The sequence below is a fragment of the Astatotilapia calliptera genome, chromosome 6, assembly GCF_900246225.1.
Source record: "Astatotilapia calliptera chromosome 6, fAstCal1.2, whole genome shotgun sequence".
Lineage (NCBI taxonomy): Eukaryota > Metazoa > Chordata > Actinopteri > Cichliformes > Cichlidae > Astatotilapia > Astatotilapia calliptera.
Window position 1 is genome coordinate 12,308,080 of NC_039307.1, and position 21,055 is coordinate 12,329,134.

Below are 21,055 nucleotides of genomic sequence, written 5' to 3' on the forward strand. Positions count from 1 at the left end.
AAAGGTTTGAAAGAAAGACATCGCCTTAATTTCCTCTCAACCACTGAGCAGCCACTGATCAGTGAAAACTTTCTTATTGTGAACACAGTGAGACACATTTTAAGATGGATTTATGTCATTATCTTCAGCAAATCAGATACTCGTGTATGTTGTACAGCAAAACTAATTTTCAAATCTCCATCACATGTTAGTTAAAATGGGCTATTACTGTAAAATCTTTTATGTCTTAGAATGACATTATTCTCTTAACTTATCTTCTAGTGGAACAGAAAATGTGAATATATATCTAGACAGAAAAAAAATGTTCACAATGAGAAACTTGTTTTGTTTGAGGGGCGGGGGTAGATATTTGTAAAATGCAATACAAATACTACAGTATTGAAACAATCTTTTATTTTGTATGTATAAAAGCAAAAACAATAAAGACATTTATATTATATTAATAAACCATTAAGAAAGACTATTGATGAAGCCTTCATCTCCTGGATTGTGAATGAGGACGTTTCACTTCTGTAATAAAAAGAACAAAGAACATGAGTTTGTTATGTTGTTCTATTCACCTTCCATTTGAATATATGTTTAAATGAATTATAAAACGGCAATCACACATCTTTTTTGCACTCTGTGGTGGGGTGTGGTCTGCGGTGCCATGCAGGGAGGGCGGACGCACCTGCACGGCATCCTTAATCATGCCCGCCTAGTTAAAAACATAGGGACTCAGGGGTTTGGGGGTGTTGTGGTGAGATGTAAATAAAGATGGCTCCGAATGATACTCCGTGGTCCCGCCGTGCCTTATTTACGCCACATTGGTGCCAAAACCCAGGAGGCAGCACGGCGGGTCCGTATCGGAGCCAGGGAATGGAGGAGCTGGCCCAGAGGGTGGCCGAAATGGCGGCCGCCCAGCGGGAGCAGGCGGCGGAGGTGCGTCGCCAGCAGGAAGAGCTGCAGGACCAGTCCGAGCGCCACCGGGAAAGGATTGGGGAGCTGGCGGCACTGCTCTGGGCCTGGGCGCCACCCCCACAGGTGTGTCCCGAGGACAGTGAAGCGGTGGAGGAGCCACGTGAGGCACCTCAGCAGCCGTGCAGGGAGGGCGGACGCACCTGCACGGCATCCTTAATCATGCCCGCCTAGTTAAAAACACGGGGACTCAGGGGTTTGGGGGTGTTGTGGTGAGATGTAAATAAAGATGGCTCCGAATGATACTCCGTGGTCCCGCCGTGCCTTATTCACGCCACACACTCATTTCTATTTTTATCATTCACAGTTCCAGTTGAAGCCGATCAAATGTGCACCAAAGTTTGGGAGTCTCTAACTACTGGAGGTCTAATGTGTCCAGAAACAGCATTTGAGAATAAACAACATATACCAGGGATTTCATGTGGCCAGAAGTCATCACAAGAAGGACAACGTGGCTCCGATTTGCCTTTGAAGTATCTGGCCACACATGGGTTGTGTATTTTTATGCCACATGTAGGATTCTCACAGATTTGGCACTGAAAAAACAAGAGAGACAAAAAAATAATAATTCAGATCAAATACTGTAAGCAAACAAATAATGCTGATGACACATTACAGTAACTGGTCATTTTTTGGATACATTTAACACATATCAGGTTGGACTATCCTTTATCTTAAATGTTTCTCAATTAAAAACATTCCTCAAAGATTTTGGTCCATACTGGCCCCAGATGATTCACTTATGTGGGCTGCATCTTCATTATGCTAGTCTCTATTTCCACTGGTTCTGGTGTGGTAGAGGCCACTTAAATACTGTGAATTAGCACAGTAAAGAAACTGGTCTTATGCTCTTTGTGGTGTGTTATTCAGTCAAAAATGCCCATTAGCCGATTAAAACACTTGCCATTAAAGGAGGAATACAGGAATACAACATGAGTCAACAGGCTGTGGTGTTTAAGTGGTGCTCAGATTACACTAAGAGGCCTAAAGTGTACTCCATTACATCAGTCATGTGCCTACCACCAACAAGGCAGGGTGGAGCCATGCTTTTATGCTTTTAATCTCAAATTATGTTCCAATCATCTGAAACTCATCAGACCAGACAATGTTTTTCCAATCTTACATGGTTCTGGAGTACACTGGTTTTCTGCTGCTGTGGTCAACCTATCCTACATGTTTTGCAGTCAGAGATGCTCATATCTATAACGTGGTTATAATTACTGGGTGATTGTATTACTGTTTCTATCAGCTAGAACCATTCTGACATTATTCTTTGAGCTCTTTGAGCATCAACAAGACAACGTCAATTAGTTAGCACTCACACAATGGCTTTCTTCTTTCCCTGAGCATTCTCTATAAACTCTAAAAAATGTTTTATGTGAAAACCATTTCTGAAATATTCAAATAAACAATGCCACATTTAAAGAGACCTCAGTCCCCGTCCTTCTCCAGCTGACACTTGGGATTTCAGCACGTTTATATGAGTTTCTGCAATTTGGATGGCTGATTAGATATGCTTTATCAAGCAGTTGTGTCCAATACGGTAGGCGGTCAACATTACAGATGATATTTACTTCAATTCTCTCTCAAGATCAATTTTCTCAACAGCAAATGAATATAATATAAACAATAATTTGTAGTAATTGTAATATAAATTATAAATTGTATATGCATGCTAGTCATCTTCATTGTTCGTTTTAAAAATAAAAATTTATATTTTTAAAGTTGAGGTAATATAACCACACCAACCTAATGTTTACAGTTTACAGTGATCATCAGTGCCTAAATTCAAGCGGGTACGAGGGTGATATTACTAAGTGTAAAAAGGGAAACATTTACCTGGAAAGCGATGTTACGACAGATGTGGCACACTTTGATATGGTCTTGATACATTGTGCGAATATAAGGCTCCATCTCTATGATACACCGGGTGGACAAGGTGTATTCGCCCCGTTTCTAGGGTAACAAATAGCACGCAAGTTAAAATGATACTAGCATACTGAAACACATACCCAAAATGTTATTATTATTATTATTATATTTTTGTTATCATTGAAACAAAGAAATCTTGTTTTGTAAGCTGTAAATGAGAAGGATTGTCTAAATAAACGTTATTTTATTTGTATAATAAAGCCTATAATAATAAACCATAATTAATGACATTTTACGCCTTATTAATAAAGGAAGCAGTATGGGAATGATAAACATAAATGGAGTAATTATATTTGACCTTAATAAGCTGTATGACCTCCTCCTGCTGCATTCCCATTTTAAATATGGTTAATAGGAAGGCAAGTACTTGAAGAAGTACTTCAAGTATCTTGGTGTCCACATCTCCTCAGACCTGACATGGGCTGCCCACATTCAGGTCCAGACCAAAAAGGCTAGGCAGCGCCTGTATCACCTACGACAACTGAGGAAGTTCAGGGTCTCTCCAAAGATCCTCAGGATTTTCTATACAGGCGCTGTGGAGAGCATCCTCACACAGAACATGACATCGTGGTTCGGGAACAGCTGTGTGAAGGACCAAAAAGCTCTCCAGAGAGTGATCCGTACAGCAGAACGCTGCTGCAGGATTGCTCTCCCCCCGCTTCAGGACACCTACACCAGGAGATGCCGGACTAGAGCAGCGCAGATACTGAAGGACCCGTCCCATCCTGGCAACAAACTGTTCCAACTTCTGCAATCTGGTAGAAGGTTCCGCATCTTCCGGGCAAGGACAGAGAGACTCAAGAGGAGCTTCTATCCCCAAGCCATCCGTGCCCTAAACACACACACCCGCCCTCTCACATCATCTATAATTGACTGAGACAGGACTCTCTTCCAGACACTCTAAACCAAGGCACAATGTACATTTCAATTCCTTTAATTTTAAATATGTTTATATTGTCTATCCTGTAAAATAGTCAGATGTCTATTCATATTAATGTACAGAATTCACCTGCTTGCTGCTACTACTGCACATTCACCCAGTGTATATACTATATGTCTGTATATATATATATATATATATATATATAATGTTCTTCCTCTACACCCCCCCCCCCCCCCCCCAATTTTTGCACATGTCGAGGAGCGTGTCAGGCTACATTTCATTGTGTGTTATACTTGTATAACTATGCATGTGACAAATAAAGAATCTTGAACTTGAACTTGAACTGAAATCATTTTAATAATCCGTTCACAAAAAAGAGGAAGTAGTTTGTGGGAAATAAATAATCAGAATTGTGAAATCCTACTAGAGACGGTGTATTTTACCTCACTGAGCCATTTGTCGTGCACTAATCGGCTCAACAGGTGCTCCGTTTCGCTCTTCTTCATCTTTCTGGTGGTCATGGAGTCTGTGCTGTTCAGAATATCAGTAGAGGAAGCCTTGCCATTCTCAGAGCACACGATGAGGTCCAACTGAATGAGCACAATTCAAGTTGATCATAACATTAGTTTTACTACAAGCCACATTCACCCATTCACACACATTCATACCATTTCTTCTGTGTCTTTAACATGATATGTTTAGGAATTCCTGATGTAGCAAATATGATACAAACTTCTTTAAACTTCTTTCTCAACACTCCATTTTCCAAAATTTTGAATTTTCATGGTTTGGGCTTTACAGGGTTAACGACTGCCAATTTAACACACACCAGAATTTGGGGTTCAATACTCTTGTCCAAGGAAACTAACATATGGACAGGAATCACAACCCCAGTCTTCTAAATGGTTGATGTTCTACCTCAAGAGCCACAGTCACACAAATCTGTGTGCAGTAATCTATTCATGACTTCCTACATGATCTTTTGAACAAAAAAATAATGTTGACCACTGTTTATGGATAATGTCACTGATTAGACTGTTACACTGAACTGCAACCTACAAGTTATTAGAGGTGGGAATCACCACACATCCCACGATACGATATTATCACAATACTTAATGCACGATTCGATATTATTGCAATTTTTTTTAAATATTTTGCGATATTCAGATTCTGTACATAAAGGTAAATTTTATCAATATTCATTTTATCTAATATCAAAGTCTCACACTCAGTCTTTCTCTCATTTCAGTCAGTTTTATTGTTGACAAACTGAACGATTTGTATTACAGTCTAGTCCAACTTAACTGAATGCAACCATCTGGTACAATTATAGCTATTCTGAACTATGCAATTTATGAAAACTATGCAGCCCCTTCAGCAACTGAAGAATTTGAAAGTAAATTAAAACAAAATATAATTTTACATTAAATAAAAAAGTTTTAAACTTAATTAAAATAAAACATGTCTTAAATTAAAATAAGTAAACTGTTATGTTTATTGCTGCCAAAAAAAAGTTAAACACATTTGGACAGTGAAGGAATGTCAGGATTCTTGCTCAGAAAAAGGATCAACATGCTCTGAAGTCAGAGCATGTTCCAGTCCACAAAAACTTTTTTTGTAACAAAATATCGATTTCTGCTGTCCCTGTATCGATACATTATTAGCAAACAAAATATCACGATACTACACAGTATCGATTTTTTTCCCCCACCCCTACAAGTTATGTTGTTTCAGGGTTTTACATCAATATACCACCAGAGACTTAAAACCCCACCCCAACAAATACCAAAATTTATAGTGGAGGCATCTATAACATGTTGTTTTGCTGTGAATTTAACTCACTGTTTTCCTGAAGAGCTCAAGTTCATTGTCGGCATAATCTGACGACATCCTGGTGATGTCAGTTTCAGCCATGTTCACCTGGATGGGATTAAAGTTAAACTTTAATTAATAATGTATTTCCTTTAATATGATCCTTAAACATGTAAAGTCTTTGCAGCTTGGACACATACTAAACAACAGCCCGACAAGGCAGACCCAATACAAGCATTAAATCACTAACCAAGGCGTAGTACTGCAGACCGTTATTTTCAGACATCCCTTTCCTAATCTGCATGAACATTGGCTGCAGTCTTGAGTTGATAGTATCAATAAAATCTTCCAGCTTGTCGGGTGCATACTGTGCTGCAGAAAAAAAACAAAAACAACAATGTTTGTTAGTCTCCTACAAAAACAAAACAAAACAAGACACATTGTGGTTCTGGTGTCATAATGTGCACATTAAAGGTTGGTGATATAATCTCAAAATTGTATCACAGTATTTAAAGGGAAGTTGTGACAATATTTCTGATGATATAATGGACAATGGACAATATGAAATGGCACAGCCCTAGTGCATACACACACAAAAATATTTTATAATGTCTATATGTTTGGGGAGGGTTGGGCTGAAGGATTTTAATTGGAACATATATACCATCATCTTATTGTACTTCTATCCCAAAATTTGTATTTTACAACTTATTTAATAATTTATATAGCTGCACAGGGTCTGCAGACAGAAATTAGTTAGTAGCTAATTTTGGTACAAGGCGTCTTGTAACACTGCCTTCAAGTGTAATGAGGTTGCTTTTTTGTGTAACAGTAAATCAATAGTAACAGTCTCTTAGTGTAAGAAAATAAGAAATTATTTATTAATAATTAATAAGGGGGTGATACTACTTTTTGTTGCCCTACTTTACACTAGTCTCCAGATACACTATGAGGTGCATTTTGAATTTTCATTCAATTGTTGTTCACACAATTTACTTACTGTGGTGCGTTTCACAGCAGTATTGATAAAGAGCCTTTGCAGCTTGCTCATCGATTACTCCACTGACCATCATGGTCTGAAGAAACCTTCGATGGCTTTCTCCCATCTGTCGTGACATGTCTGTGGGTACAGACAGGTGGTCTTTATATATATATATAGTTAAATATCTGTAAATCAGACAAAAAAGATGATCATCCCACAACACTTTTGTGCTGGCTAAACGTAAATAATAAACAAATAGATAAATAAGAATGTGATGAAAAAGTGACACTTACTATTTCACTGACACAAAAAGAAGTTATAAAACATATAAAAGGCACATGTAGACATCTATAAAAACAAACAAACAACAACAACAAAACATAGCAAACTAAATAAGACCAGCGTCCGATCCGACGTTCTGCCAAATTGTTATTCAAACCAAATTCACGGTACTTTCGTATTTCTGTTATAAAGTGTATAAAAAGTGAAATAAGCACTTTCTCTGAGGACTGTTAGCAGATGTTCTTTAAGTTAAAATGCTACAACTATTCCCTCCTGCAAACTCAACAATAGCATCATTTCTGAAACAGTTTCCTCGTCTTTGCCGAACGGCTAACTTACGCTAAAACTACTGATGCTAGCTTTTAGCATCAACTATATAAATATTGTAACTATGACTGAATCTTTTTAGAAAGGTTACGCTAGGTAACGTTACAGCCAGACATTTTGCCAACTTTAACTTAACTATCTGCTGTCTTTTGTCAATCAACGGTTATTGCTAATGGACCCGGTTATTTGCTTGTCCAGTTCTGCAGTTGCTCTAATGTTTAAAAATTTTTTTTTAATTCTTTCCATTTTCATTTAAACATGTTTACCTACTCACCCCCTACCGCTCGCGCCTTCCGTCTTTTCCTCCGGGTTCTCTTCGTCTTTGTAGGTTTTTGTGGTGAATCACTGCCACCTGCTGCTGTGGAGGAACTACTGCGGGATGCCATCCCTGCCACCTCTGTTCATTCAAGCCTGCAGACCTGTTTTTTAGAGCTGTCACAATATCAGTGACCAAATTAACATTACTAAAATTATTCCCTTTACTTTTACAATAGCAATACATAACATGTTAAATGTTAAAAACCTCTAAGTTTGAAATATTATAAAAGTGGCAGCTCCACATAAAATTCTTAATGAATAGATTTAGTATATGGTACATACACATAAGAAAAGCCAGATACACAAAATAATTAATACAGAGACAAACCACATTCATTGAAAAGCAGGAGCTACTGCTAAATAAAGTAACAGCTAAATAAAAAGCAGACTATTAGTGTTTTAGCTCAGACTTACCTCCTCTGACTGGCACCTCTTTCCTAGTCTCTCCCTTTTCTTTCATTCATTTTTTTAATCTAATCGACGTGTTTTAACGTTACCAGGTTGCCATGTCGACAGAGAAATTGCATCTTTGACGTATGCACTTGGGTGCCATGGAAACTGCAGAGAGAACAGAGTCTGTGGTGGTAATCTGTTTACTGATGAAGATGATGTCCACAGCAGGCAAAAGCAACCCACAGGCCAGTGATACCAAACAAAGCAACAAAAAGATTCATGTTATATAAAAGAATGAATAAAAAGAAAAACTGTGTCTCGTTTCATACAGATAATAATGTAAGCAAATTTTCTAATGGTGAAAGTGCATATTGGTACTGAGCGTTAATGTTTTGCGTGTACAGTACTGCACGTCACCACAATATATACGGTAGCAGTGTTGTGCTTTATTTTAATGCCATGAAAAAATTACACCGTATAATCTTTAGTGTAAATTGAATTTTATAAAGTATAGAGTTATACAAGGCTGGCTCAGGTTACCCTGAATCCTTCTTTAGTCACACCACCATAGGATTAGGCTGCTGAGGGCTTCCTACAGAGCACTGAGTGTTTCTTCTTCACTCACCCTTCACTCTCTGAGCTTACACACCACTCTGGATTTAATCATTATTTATTATTACTTGGCTCTCTTCCAGAGTGTGTTTTTTTGTCCCGTCTTCCTCCCATCACCCGCAACTCGTCACGACAGATAGCTGCCTCTTCCTGAGCCTGGTTCTGCTAAAGGTGTCTTCCTGTTCATAACAAGTTTTTCCTTCCCAGTATTGCCAAGAGGCTGTTCACTTAGTGATAATTTGATTGTTGGGGATTTCTCTGTATGTTCATTGAACAAATTCCACATCATGGTCAGGCACCTTATTGACATCATGCAGCCCAAGGATACCCTGAGAACCTCTGGCTTTCAGGCAATGCTGGCATGTTAAAAAGAATGTGATCACAGAATTTATTCTAAATGCTTTATTACTCTAACAAATTAAATAAGAACATATAATACAAGGTGTCTCGAGTGTTTGATTACAATATAGCCTATTATTAACATTATTTAAATACAGTATCCAATGTCATTGAGTTTTACTGCAGCATTTAAACTAATATTCCTCAACATTATCCCACATCTTCTGAGGCTTTTCAGCAGAAATTTCAAGTTTGAGGTTTCAGGTGTCAGAAAACAGTTTCTCAGGCGATCATAACTGTGCATATAAGGAAAAAGTGGTGGTCAGTATGTGTACATCAAGAATTTTTTTTTTTAAATCAATGTAAAAAGCAAAAGAGGGACTGAAGTATTCAGATTTGAGTTAATGTAGTTTAACCTGCCCTCTGAGTGGAAAAATATTTGCTTTCAGTGCTAAAAACAAGAACCACAAATGCTAATCGTGTTAGCATTGGTTTCAACACGTGACCCTCAATAAGCAGAATTACAATACAGGAACTAACAACTGAAACAGCTCTTACAGTATGTTATGTGGTCTGCTTGGTTCACGTTAACTTTGAATTGGAAACAAATGTATTACAACTTACAGTACATAAATTGAGGGATTATCAGAGTACTGATAGAAAATCTGAAACCTTAACTATGAATGTTTATGTAATGATATTCAGGCTGTGTTTAGGATTTCCTCAAACTGACAGCTTGATTAACAATCAACCACTTTCCACTTTGAAAACACAGTTTACATTTTAACAGCCCAATTAAATGTCTCCTGACCGAACTGTTGAGTCCTTGCTTCTTTTCTTTGTTTTACTCACTGACAGTCATGGCTGTCTTGGACAAATTATCGCTGAAAGTGCACTGGCTGCACAACATCTCCGTAAAGTGTAATGGGATGATTAAGCAAGGACTGATCTCAGAGATGTATGGTACAGACACCAATATTTCAGAATAACTTTTTAAGTGATACTAACTAGCCCACAGCAAAGAAAATGGAAGATTAGGGGCACTGTACTACACAACTTGTACTTTCTTCCAAATTTCTTCACATCTCCAACCTTCCTGATTAAGAACAGGCAAGATTTTATGAGCAACGTGACATAAATCTAAAGAGAAAACAAAGCTTGTTGTAATCACTGCCATGTCAAAACTGGAAAAAAAAGTGCAATAAAATTATCCACAATGTGATGAATCCATAGTAATGTGTCTGGAGCATCTAGGCATGTGCCACTCATCCTCCAAGGTTTGGCCTTCTGTGGTGACTCAACGTTACTCTCACAAGATCCAACTTTAACTGCTTTTTTGTGTTTTGCTTTGTTTTGTTGTGTGGTTTGTTGTTTTTTAAGCTTGGATCAGGACACCATAGGCTTCTTGTTTTAGCCCAGCATTGCAATCAAAATCTTCATGTTTCTCCAAACTGATGAGTGCCCAGTGTGCTTTTCGGCCCCTGTAATACCTTTTTCCTTTTACTTGGCAGCAGTTGGCTGAGAAACACTGAATCTGAGGACCAAAGAAATGGTGAGAGAAGCAGAATGAATAAATGAGAATAAAAAATACAATTTCCTTTTTTTTCCCTTTCCAAAAAAAAGAGGAAAGGTTATTACAGTCATTGTAAAAGCAGACATGTGACTGCAATGCGACTAAGTAATGTGTGCTGTGCTGTGATTCTTCTACCTTGTGATCTAGTGACTGGTAGGAAACGGGCCATGTGTGTTGATGGACTGTTGCAGCTTCTCTTCTTTGGCTCTTCTGCTGTGGCAAAGCTGGAAAACAAAACCAAAGTCATCTGAAGTTTCCCCTTAAAATGTTAAGTGCAGTACTTCCTATAACATTCACACCTAACAATAATTTACAATAAATTACAATAGAGCCAAATGCAGTAAATATGGCACAAATTAAAACTATAATTTTTTAAAAAGTGTCAGGAGGTTCAATAAAACCTCTATTTTTAAACAATTAAAAATCTCTGTCAATTATTTCATGGTTCAGTTTTTAAAAGGTTAAAAAAAGCCAACACGTAACCCTAGAACAGCCACGCGGCATCATTTTTACCCACTGATGCAACAGTATCAACAAAAGCAAAGATTTCACTTCTTGAATAAGTTTTTTTAATTACTTTCTCCAATGATAACAAATAAAAGAAGCTACTTTCAGCTTTCCCTTGCCACAAGGGGTCAACACAGCGGGTAGGCTTTGCATGATAGATTGGTCATTATCATGACCGTCATCAGCCTCTCTCCAGTTCCTTACAGGTTTAACACCCTGTTTGCATCCCATTCAAAACTCAAAAAAATGATTTTTTATCGTTCAATCAAACCCAGCTAACTCTGACTCATATAACAAAACATGAATGAAACATGAATTAAAAAACAGCATAAAAATGACTCCTGGCCAATTCTAGGTATAAATGTTTTTTTGTCGTTCTTGCTGTTGTTAGCATCTCACTGTTCTTTTTTCCATGAAGCTGTTCAGGAATTCGTCAATGTCAATGCGTCCTTCCAGGAAGTTTTCAGCCGTCTCCTCAGACTCCTCCTCTGCCTGGTGAGCTGCGACTTTTAACCGAGCCTGTAGAGTGCTTAGACTGCAACTCTGGTAGGGAGTAAAATAAAAAAACAAAGACAAAACATAAATGAAATACAAAATGATCAAAGAGTGTTTACAGGCAAACATGTCTGGGTTGATATCTATAAGCTCTTCTTTAGAGTATTGCTCAATCTAATGAGTACTGTTAAACAAATCCTTTTTCTGACGGTGAAGGGACCTTGTATTGGCCAAGTCAAGTAAAAAGACAATGTAAAATCTTCAGGATAACCTGCTGAAAGATTAAAGTAACTGTATGTATATATTTGAGCCTTTAATGTATACTTTTGACCTTGTGTGGATTAAAGAAAATTCAAAAGAAATTCAAACTTATGCACCCAATACTTGCTATTTAAAGTGAATAAAGATATATGCTGTGCAATCATTAAACCCTGGAAAAGTCAATTAAAAGCCAAAAAAATCACCACAACGTTCACGTCATTGATGAGTGTATATAAACCTCTGACCACAACTGTAGCAGACCGACATGTAGTCACCAATTAAGTCTGTATCTTATATTTTACTTTTTCTTTTTGTGCTTGGTTTTCTGGAAACTAAGCAGTCAATCAAGCTTAGCTTAACCCTCCTGTTAAGTTGGTTTCCAGGAACACCAATTATGCTCCTGGGTTAATTTGACCCGGGGCAAATTTACTCATCAAAAAGTGTCAGAAACACTAGCATTGATTATTTTACAATTTTCTTTTATAATTTTGATTTTTTTTGTTTTCTGTTTTGTTTTCTGTAGTGATGCAGATGACATGAGACATCTCTTCTGTTCTGGGTCAATCTGACCCGCAACATAACAGGAGGGTTAAGTAACAAAGAGTACTACAATTACACAGTTATACAATTCACAAGTTACACAGTATATTAAACAACCCAAGCTCAGTTTTAATCAACAAAATGATAAATCAGGATTGGAATAAACATATGAAAATGTCAAAACTCTCATTTCAAGACGTGTATTTGCACTAAACATGTATTACATGTAAAACCAGAGTGTGCTGGTGTGGCCATTTACCTCACTGAGTTCGTGCTGTCTCTGCATCTTTGTTTCAAAAGCTGACTTCATCTGAGTCAGCTGTTCATACTGTTAGCACAAGAGACAAAAACACATAATGAGCAGCAGGACAATGGCATGAACGAATATGTGAGCTATGTGTGTATGACACAGAGAGGAGACCGTGCCTTTGCAGTTACTGCGCCTAAACTCTGAAACCGTCTGCCTTTTCAAATTCTGACCTCTCTAACATTTTGAAAACCTGTCTGAACACACCTCTTTAATCCCTAGCTTTTTACGGTGACTGAGTTGTTTTGCTTTTGTGGCTTATCTTCTATTTTTCTATATTGATGTATATAGTTATTACTTTTCTATTTTTCAGTTAGTACAGCATGTTGGTCAAACTGCATTTTTTAAAATGTGCTTATAAATACACTGACTTGACTTGATTATGAAACAAAGAGGAATTACGTATGAACTGACCTTGTAGAGCATCTCTTGTCTTTTTCCTTCCAGATGTGGCTCCATTTGAAGATTTTTCTCTGCAAAAACACATTGACACCAACTTAAATTAGAGTTTCACTTTCCTATGACTCGCAAGACCATCTATGAGAACAGGGGGGGAACTTACTGGCCATGTCCAGTATACTGTTGACCAACTCTTCTTTATCAGATGTGACCTGTTTCAGTTGTGGCAAACTCACAAAAAACTTGAGCAACACATCTTCGTTTTCAGACATATCTGACAACTGTGTCAGGCTGGGGGTGGATAAAGAAAAAAGTGGATAAATGGGCAGATATGTGAGAGTAATTATTTGATGTGTGTGCCCACTTACAAAAAACATGAAAAGCTTGTAACTTTTATTGTAGGTACATTTTAATGGATAGAGATAGAATATTAACCAAAACCCTCAATGGAGTGAAGTCATTGTGTACGCTTAGAAGAAAAAAAACAACGTATAACGTTTTAACTGCTTCTTGACTGTCGGGTTGGTGCACTTTGGGTTATACTCAGCAGATTTCATACTCCAAACACGGCTCGTTGAGCTGAGCCCTAGCATTTTCTGCCAGTTCTGAATCATTTAGATCAGCGGTCCCCAACCCCCGGGCCTCGGACCGGTACCGGGTCGTGAGTTGTTTGGTACCGGGCCGCGAGAGTTGAGGCTCAGGTGTGAAATGTATGGTTTTCAGGGTTTTTATTGGTTTTCAGCGTTATTTTGTTATCGTTTTTATCGTTAACTCTGTTTTCCTGGGTCTTTTCACGTGTGTTATGAATAAATCTTCTTTTTTTCAGTACCGTTACTAGTTTTATTTTGTTGTATTTATCCGTGACACCTTAAAGGCCGGTCCGTGAAAATATCGTTGGGCATAAACCGGTCCGTGGTGCAAAAAAGGTTGGGGACCGCTGATTTAGATGTTCACTAACAAACTTAGGACATGCCTCTACATGTGCTGAAAGATTTAAGTCATTTATGGCAAGAGTCTTACATGGTGTTCTGTCTTCAGATCACTAACAAGTTCTTCCCGTGTAGTTTCAGGTTGATCCACCACCTTTCTCATGATCATGCTCACCCCCTGGAGCAAGATTTTTATAGTTCTAGATTTTCCAAATACTTTTTGGAGATTTTTCTGGTTGATAATCGTCTCTCACCATTAAAATGAAAAATTAGACACTATCGCTTTCTTTGTAAGTGAGCAACTTATAAATTCAGCATTATTTATAATTATTTCCATCACTTTACATAAACAGATATTGAATACATCAATAATGGTATGAAATAATGTTTGTCACGAACAAACATTTCACACTGTGCAAACATTTTAATTTGAAATCATTAAGGAATACTTTACTTCATGTCACAGAGTTCAGGAAAAGACTCAGGAATCTCAGGCATCTTGTACACGTGTCCATTTAGTCTAGTCTAGAAGAAACAGAAGTTATATATTCACATCACAATCTTCAGTGTATTAATGTCTGAACACTAGAGCTGTGTCGGACTGTCCAATGCTAGTTCGCTGAGTAATTTTGTCTGATGCTATCTGCTTCTTCCTGTAATGTGTAATGTGCATGCACTAGTGGCACTAATATTGGCCAGCATGAGATTAAAGTTTTATTTGAGTGACCTAGAAAGTCCACATTAGTTGTATGGAGTGTTAATGACAGCGCAAGTTGTAGATCTGTTGGCAGGACACCATGGCTTGTTTCCCAAGCTTGGATTTTTTCTTCATTCGCTGATTTGTTTTGTTTTCACTTTTGGTTTAACTCTGGTTAGGTTCATGTGCTGAAAACTACTTGATTAGGTTCAACAAAAAGTTCTGGTTTGGGGTAAAATACATCCTTGAGTTCCACCAAATTACCTTTAAATTTGGCCAATTTCCCCATCAGTGACATTTTCTCAACCATTCGTGGGTTGCTTCCAGCCCGGCTAATGTTTACATTTACAAAGCAATCTTTATTAAACAGAATTTGTGCTGGAAGCAGTCCAGAACCTGGGATATAGGTGGAGGAACCTACAAATTTTTGATCAATGCTTTTATCTGGTTGGGGAAGGTGATGCTTTGCTTGCTATATGCTTGACTGTTACCATTCCATTTTTATACACTGTGCATCAATTGCATACCTCTGAATCTCCAATAGGTACAGGCAGTGGCAGGTCAGAAATTATTCCATATGGCGCTGGAGCTCGAGGGGGCCCAAGGGCACTATCGACCCCTGGGTGAGGCATTGGCGCAGGGGCTGGACCAGAAGGTGGTGTCTGACTGGGTCCCATGTGGCGAGAACCAAAGTGAAAAGCCGGATTGGGGTAAGGTGCTATACCTGATGATTTGTACATACTGCTCCAGTGAAAAAAGGAAAGAATGAAAGGCATAACATCAATGTTTAAATGATGTGGAAAAAATATATCGAACTGCTTTTTAGAACCACTTTAAAATAATATTTAAAATAAGACCACACTTGAAAAATATACGAACTTTCTTAGAATGCCATAAGAAAGTACTGAGAAATAAGTGTCTTATATTCTCAATGACAGAAGGAGGAGACTTACTAAGGAAAGCCAGAAGGACCGCTAGACATCAAGGCGGGAGGACTTTTCCAGAACTCGTCAAGCAGACTTTGGATGACCTTTCCCAGGTCTGAGTGCATCCCAAACTAGAACATATATAACAACAACTAAATACAGTAACATGGATAAAATTAAAGCATGAATTAACAGAAGAACCTAAAATAAGTGGATTTACTTCACAATGAACCAATGAAAGAAACAGAAAAAAGCAAACAAGTACATGTTTTTGCAGCTGATGAACACCTGGTTTATGTGCACAGCTGTGCATCGACGACAGCTCTCCCCACTCTATCTGGATCAATTTAATTATGTATTAAATTATTTTTTTAAATTTGGTTACATTCAAGATGCTTTCTAAAGTATGCTATTTATTTATTTGTGTGTGCAGATGATGTATTATAGCTTTAGAACACTGGATTACATATATGTATTTCCAAGTAAACTGGATAATAGAATTAGACTATTCTTCTTGGTTGAAGACACAGAGCATTTGATCGGTGGTGAGAAGACCTACTGCTCAGGCTTGGAAACCCCCTGACTTTAAGTTACTTATTTCACTTTCACTTTTAGTCAGATGAGAAATGTAGTTATCTTGGACACTACCATGAGTAATGATCTTTCAACTTGTCCTGCTGCTTTCACAGCAATGCTGTCACTTTGCAGCGTTTTACTTCCCTTTGTTTCTCTCTCTTTTTTTTTCCACACAGATCATTGAAAAACAGAAACAAAAAAGAAAACCACACACACATTTGTGCAATGACACTTTAAACAAAAAAAGTGTTATCTGTGTCATTTTAAGTATGGATTCAGGATGCCATAATTTATAATTCTTGTTTAAGATCTGAAAAAAAACCTCTTTAATTCTCAAAAGCTACTTACATTAGTGATGAGGGGGCTCTTGATCATAGTGCCATTATTGCTGTCCACTAAATGATGACCAACAGGGGGAAAGACACTAACCACTGGTTTCTCCTGGGGGAACTGAGGAGGCAGCAAACTGAAATGAAGGGTAACAAAAGAGAAGTGTTTAACTTAGCTAACATTAAAGGGTTTAACTATCAACAATTTACAGCCCAGATAATATAATCTAGTTATGATGTAGTATTGCTGGATAATCAATAAACATTACTTGATAATCAATAGGAAACAAGTCAATTATGCAGGAAGCAAATGAGAACTTCACTGATAAACAAAGAAACAGACTTTATAAGAGCAGGATTATTGAAAATGTAGGTATTTATTGTGTCATAAATTTTGTTCTTGGGATTAGTAAGACCTGTGTTTACCTGCTGTTACATGCCAAAGTGGCATCTGTCAAAAAATGTTTATGGCAAATACAGTTCTCAAATACCCAGACCCAAACCAATTATTGGACAGTCCTCCACACCTATAAAGCATATATTATATATATTATATAACCCCATATTTTCTTTATAGGTGACAAAAATAGAAGCAGAAATGGGAGTGAATGTGTGACAAAGGTTTTTCCTAAGAGCTCTCACAAACATTTGACTACCTAATGTGAGAGTTATTAGAGCCTGTGGCACATATTTGGGTTCTCAACCGGCTTTACTAGTTTTTCTTGTCTCATCTTCTTTGTGGAAATCTGAAAATTTCTATCTTGTTTCTCGTGTAATGTTAGCCTTCTTTTGTATTAATTTACAGTCAGATTTCAATCAGTGGTGTAAGTACAGACTGACTTTGAGGCACACAAACCATTGTCTGTTGATAATCTGAAATTACTGTATGCAGTGTGACAAAAAGTTTCAGAAAAGAGGCCCATAAAATCCAAAATCCTTTTTGGCCTAACCCATGTTGACAGTCATAATGCTGGGTATGTTTAAGCAGCCTCCAGCATGGCTGCTATTATTCCCATTCTGACCACTCTTTTAAACTGACCCAAATTTCATCTGAAAAAACACGGCTGGTTATAACAGGCTCTGGCAACAATACAGCAGTTTGCAGTCCACAGTCTCCAAGCCTGAAGGCAATGCGGTACATGAGATGCTATTATCATTACCCAATGGTGTGAGACTCCCAGTGCAAAGTTCAATGCAATTACTGAAAATAAAAACCAAGCAGAAATGCAAGAGAATATAATGATAGTAGTGAGAGATCTAAAAAAAAAAAAAGCAGCCAGATGTATATGAGAAAATGACCTCCAATGTGAGCTTAGGTAAGGCTCTTTGTTTTCACAGCCATACAATTAGAACTTTTTGACCCCACCTGGTAGGTGTATAAATGTACTCACATGTTAACACTAATGGTTGAATTGTTGACTGTGAATGGTATTCTGTATTCCACATCCTTCTGGATTTCTGCAAGGCTGTAAAACAGGAACAGGGCCAGAAATTTGAAGATTTATCAACATGCAATCAAAAGAAGATGCAAAAGAAGAATTATACACCTAAGGTCAAGGTTTATGAAATTCTGCTAGTTTGAAGAGCAAATGATAGATTCAGTATTTATCCTCACCCAACAAATTCTGTCGGTGAGGGATTAAATGGCACAGAAGGTGAACATAGTTTTCATGAATAAGTAAATGCAATCTATTTATGGTACTTAGTAGTTGATCGCTGGGGAAAAGGTAGGAAAAAAAAGTTGTTTCACAAAAAAGAGCAATTAATACACTTGACATGTTAGGTTTTAAAATCACACACAAGTGTCTGTCAGTGTCTGATAATAATGAACTTTCCCTTCCACTGCCTCTAATGCTGCTGATACCACTATTTATCTGAATAACTGCAGTTTCACCAGATAAACTGCACCAGTGAAATGATGGAATAATTGTAATGCCACACTGTTTATAAAATCACAACTTGAAAAAATAGGGCAAAGAAGGTTCATGTTGAAGTTGGTCCGGAAGTCAATATAAGGGGTTTAAACAGTCAGCACCCCAAAAAATCAATTACCATGTCAAAGCAGCGTGTAGAAAACCTTAACCTTACACCTAGTAACATCAGTGTCATCATATGAGAAGCATTCAACAGAGCTCCATAGCATCTAAAAGCACATGATCTGCATTTGATATGCTTGGTTCCTTCTCAGAAACTGTGTAATCCCTTTTCTTTGTCACACACGTGGCATAATTCGCATTAGGAGATAGAAGACTGTGACTCCTCAAGAAATGAACCACAACAGTGGGTTTATGGTGGCTTACGCTGGAAACATTCGTTGATAAACAAAGGCTAATACTTTAATCTCCACTTCTCAGTAACAAGCTCATTTTAAAACTACATGCATGGCAAACACATGACCACAGGACATGTTCAGCCACGAGCCCTAAAAATAGACCCTGTCATTTAATGCTAACATAGCACGCGCTAATTAGCCATGAGAAAAGGCTAGCAAGATTAGCTTACAAACCAGACTAAGGGGCTTCACAAAAGTGGGTTTACCTAAAATAGTATTACATAATTTGAATATTTAGAGAACAGATGGGATAAATGTGGTCGATAATAAACGAAAAGTTGGTTGCTAGCATGAGGTACTTTTAACTTAACTATGAGAAGTAGCTAGCTCTGAGAAGTAAACAGCAGGTGTGTTGGTAAACTGAGTGAGGGTGTTTTCTATTTAACCCCATTAAAATGTTCAGGAAACATCGTGGTGACCATAAAACAATCTCACGGGTCGGGTTTTGGGGTGACGGATCGTTATTACCTCGGGTGGGCAGCTTTTAGGGACTCGATCTGCCGCTGTCTCTGTTGCTGTAAGCTGTTCAGAGGAGGGAGAGATCCAGAGCCTTTGGAGGTTGGGAAAAACCAGTTCATTCTCTTCTGGAGAAACCACTGACCGGACTTGGCGAATCTAAAGGCCGAGTAAAAACGAAGAAGAAATGGAAGAGAAAGTCAGCATGAGCGGTACACGGTGTGGAGATTTGCGGCGCTGACCGCTGTTAGCTGTTTGACTCTCGGTTTCTCGTCCTCACAAGGTGTACTTTCTGTATATGTTACAAAGTCGGATGGCATATCCTCATTTGTTGGTTAAAGTGTCAGTTCCGGTTTATCTCCCAAGAGCTGTGTGTAAATGTCACCCAGTCATTAATATCATGCGAGAGATTAAGGCTAAAGGAAGAAAACAACCTAGCTAATAACAGCTTGATCAACTTATTTACGTGTTACGTCACGCAAACGCCTACGTAGAGCGCAACTTCCTGTTTTCAACCTTTTTTCACAATAAAATATGAGAATAACATATTTTTGGGGATTGGACCTTATAATAAACTATATGAGATTTAAGAATAAAGCAGCAAAACCATTTTAAAAATGCAATTTTTTAGTAACATAAATGATAATAATTTTGTGGGTGTTAAAACGTTTTAGGGTGAGCATGGGTCCCTCTTTATGTAGGACTCCACTACATTTTTATCACTTGTCCCACACATTCAGATATTGTTCCAAATTTTTGTTTTTAAAATCCATCCTCTAGGATGTCTGTGAAGGTTCTCAGTCATCCAGGTCATCGTAGTCAAAAGAGCTTGCAAAGAAAAGCGTCTGGACTTCTTTAAGTTGCTTGAAGACGTTTCACCTCTCATCCGAGAAGCTACTTCAGTTCTAAGGTCAAATGGTGGAGAGTCCCAGATATAAACCTAGTGGGAGTATCCCCCCACAGAGGGACAAAAGGACCCCCTGATGATCCTCTAATCGCCTGAGCTAAGGTGTGAAACTGGGTGTGGGTCCCCATCAGCCAGAGTTTCGGGTGAGTTCATTGTGAAACCTGGCCCCACCTTATCATGCGAATTCCTGAGGTCAGATGGCCCAGGATGTAAGTGGGCGTTAAGGCGTCTGGGAAGGGATCTCAAAACTGGATTATAGATGGCAGAGAGTTGGTGTCGTAAACCACCGCCTCTGTTCAAAGATGGTCGCTCACAGTGGACATAGATGGCTTCTTTCACTCCTCTGAAAGAAGCCATCTATGTCCATCTATGGGGGTTACTCCCACTAGGTTTATATCTGGGACTCCCACCATTTGACCTTAGAACTGAAGAAGCTTCTCGGATGAGAGGTGAAATGTCTTCAAGTAACTTAAAGAAGTCCAGACGCTTTTCTTTGCAAGCTCTTTTGACCATCCTCTAGGATGCATATTCTTCTAAAGTGTGAAGAAAGTAGCAATTTCACCATTGGTCTTCTCCCTTTTTTGTCAGTTATTTCTGAGTCTAACAAGAAACCTGTAGCTAAAAAGGAATCTGAAAGAAATAGGCAGCTGCAATGTGAGAATGTAGATAGGCAGAATTTGATGGTAGTCTGTAGGATGACTTGAGAAATCAAGAAGAAGTAGCAAGTGAAGGCAGACACAAGGATTTAATAGTGGAAGCTTAAGAAGGAATAACGTTGCACAGGGAAAAATTGTCACAGGCTCTGGGTGGTAGGGAAGAGTTCCCAGATATCTGGAAGTGGTAGAGCTGAAGTGGTGAAGGAAATTGCCAAAATGGTTTTTGGTATTTTCTCTGGATAGAGAAAAGAAGACAAGGAGGCTTTGCGGTGAATATGGAAATGCAGGAAAGTATTCAAAAGAAGAGGTTAACAAATAAATATCA

At 38.1% G+C, this 21,055-nt stretch overlaps 2 protein-coding genes across 7 annotated transcripts in view; both read right to left on the bottom strand.

Moving 5' to 3' along the window:
- Positions 1-405: 405 nt before the first annotated feature.
- On the bottom strand, positions 406-8,024 carry nsmce1 (NSE1 component of SMC5/6 complex). Of its 6 annotated transcripts, XM_026170359.1 has the most exons (9): positions 7,911-8,024; positions 7,453-7,610; positions 6,588-6,707; positions 5,838-5,959; positions 5,618-5,695; positions 4,216-4,362; positions 2,797-2,913; positions 1,367-1,493; positions 406-510 (listed from the first exon to the last, which is right to left on the bottom strand). In XM_026170359.1, exons 2-9 carry the CDS (start codon positions 7,562-7,564, stop codon positions 476-478), a joined length of 858 nt encoding a protein of 285 aa, XP_026026144.1. In that variant the 5' UTR covers positions 7,565-7,610; positions 7,911-8,024; the 3' UTR covers positions 406-475. The 6 variants fall into 6 exon arrangements, with proteins under 6 accessions (XP_026026144.1, XP_026026147.1, XP_026026146.1 ...); XM_026170362.1 differs by lacking the exon at positions 7,911-8,024 and having other exon boundaries at positions 409-510; positions 7,445-7,504; XM_026170361.1 differs by lacking the exon at positions 7,911-8,024 and having other exon boundaries at positions 409-510; positions 6,588-6,754; positions 7,453-7,503.
- Positions 8,025-8,888: 864 nt separating this feature from the next.
- Positions 8,889-21,055, bottom strand: part of vps37a (VPS37A subunit of ESCRT-I) — a 30,364-nt gene continuing 18,197 nt past the window's right edge. The window contains exons 2-13 of the mRNA XM_026170358.1: positions 19,180-19,326; positions 17,771-17,845; positions 16,399-16,516; positions 15,502-15,605; positions 15,076-15,289; positions 14,306-14,376; positions 13,086-13,213; positions 12,938-12,996; positions 12,476-12,544; positions 11,320-11,463; positions 10,549-10,637; positions 8,889-10,374 (exon numbers count right to left, since the gene is read on the bottom strand). Of these exons, the coding sequence (XP_026026143.1) occupies positions 10,557-10,637; positions 11,320-11,463; positions 12,476-12,544; positions 12,938-12,996; positions 13,086-13,213; positions 14,306-14,376; positions 15,076-15,289; positions 15,502-15,605; positions 16,399-16,516; positions 17,771-17,845; positions 19,180-19,289 (1,173 nt within the window). The 5' untranslated portion in view covers positions 19,290-19,326 and the 3' untranslated portion in view covers positions 8,889-10,374; positions 10,549-10,556. The remainder of the gene's footprint in view (positions 10,375-10,548; positions 10,638-11,319; positions 11,464-12,475; positions 12,545-12,937; positions 12,997-13,085; positions 13,214-14,305; positions 14,377-15,075; positions 15,290-15,501; positions 15,606-16,398; positions 16,517-17,770; positions 17,846-19,179; positions 19,327-21,055) is intronic.

Bases quoted from the DNA above. Each gene is read 5' to 3' on its own strand.
- nsmce1 (XM_026170359.1), bottom strand. From the start codon at position 7,564: ATGGCATCCCGCAGTAGTTCCTCCACAGCAGCAGGTGGCAGTGATTCA. The intron at 6,708-7,452 runs GTGAGTAGGTAA...CTGTACCCACAG, and splicing joins GAAGGCGCGAGCGGTAGGGG to ACATGTCACGACAGATGGGA. The intron at 5,696-5,837 runs GTTAGTGATTTA...AATCCCATCCAG, and splicing joins GTCTGCAGTACTACGCCTTG to GTGAACATGGCTGAAACTGA.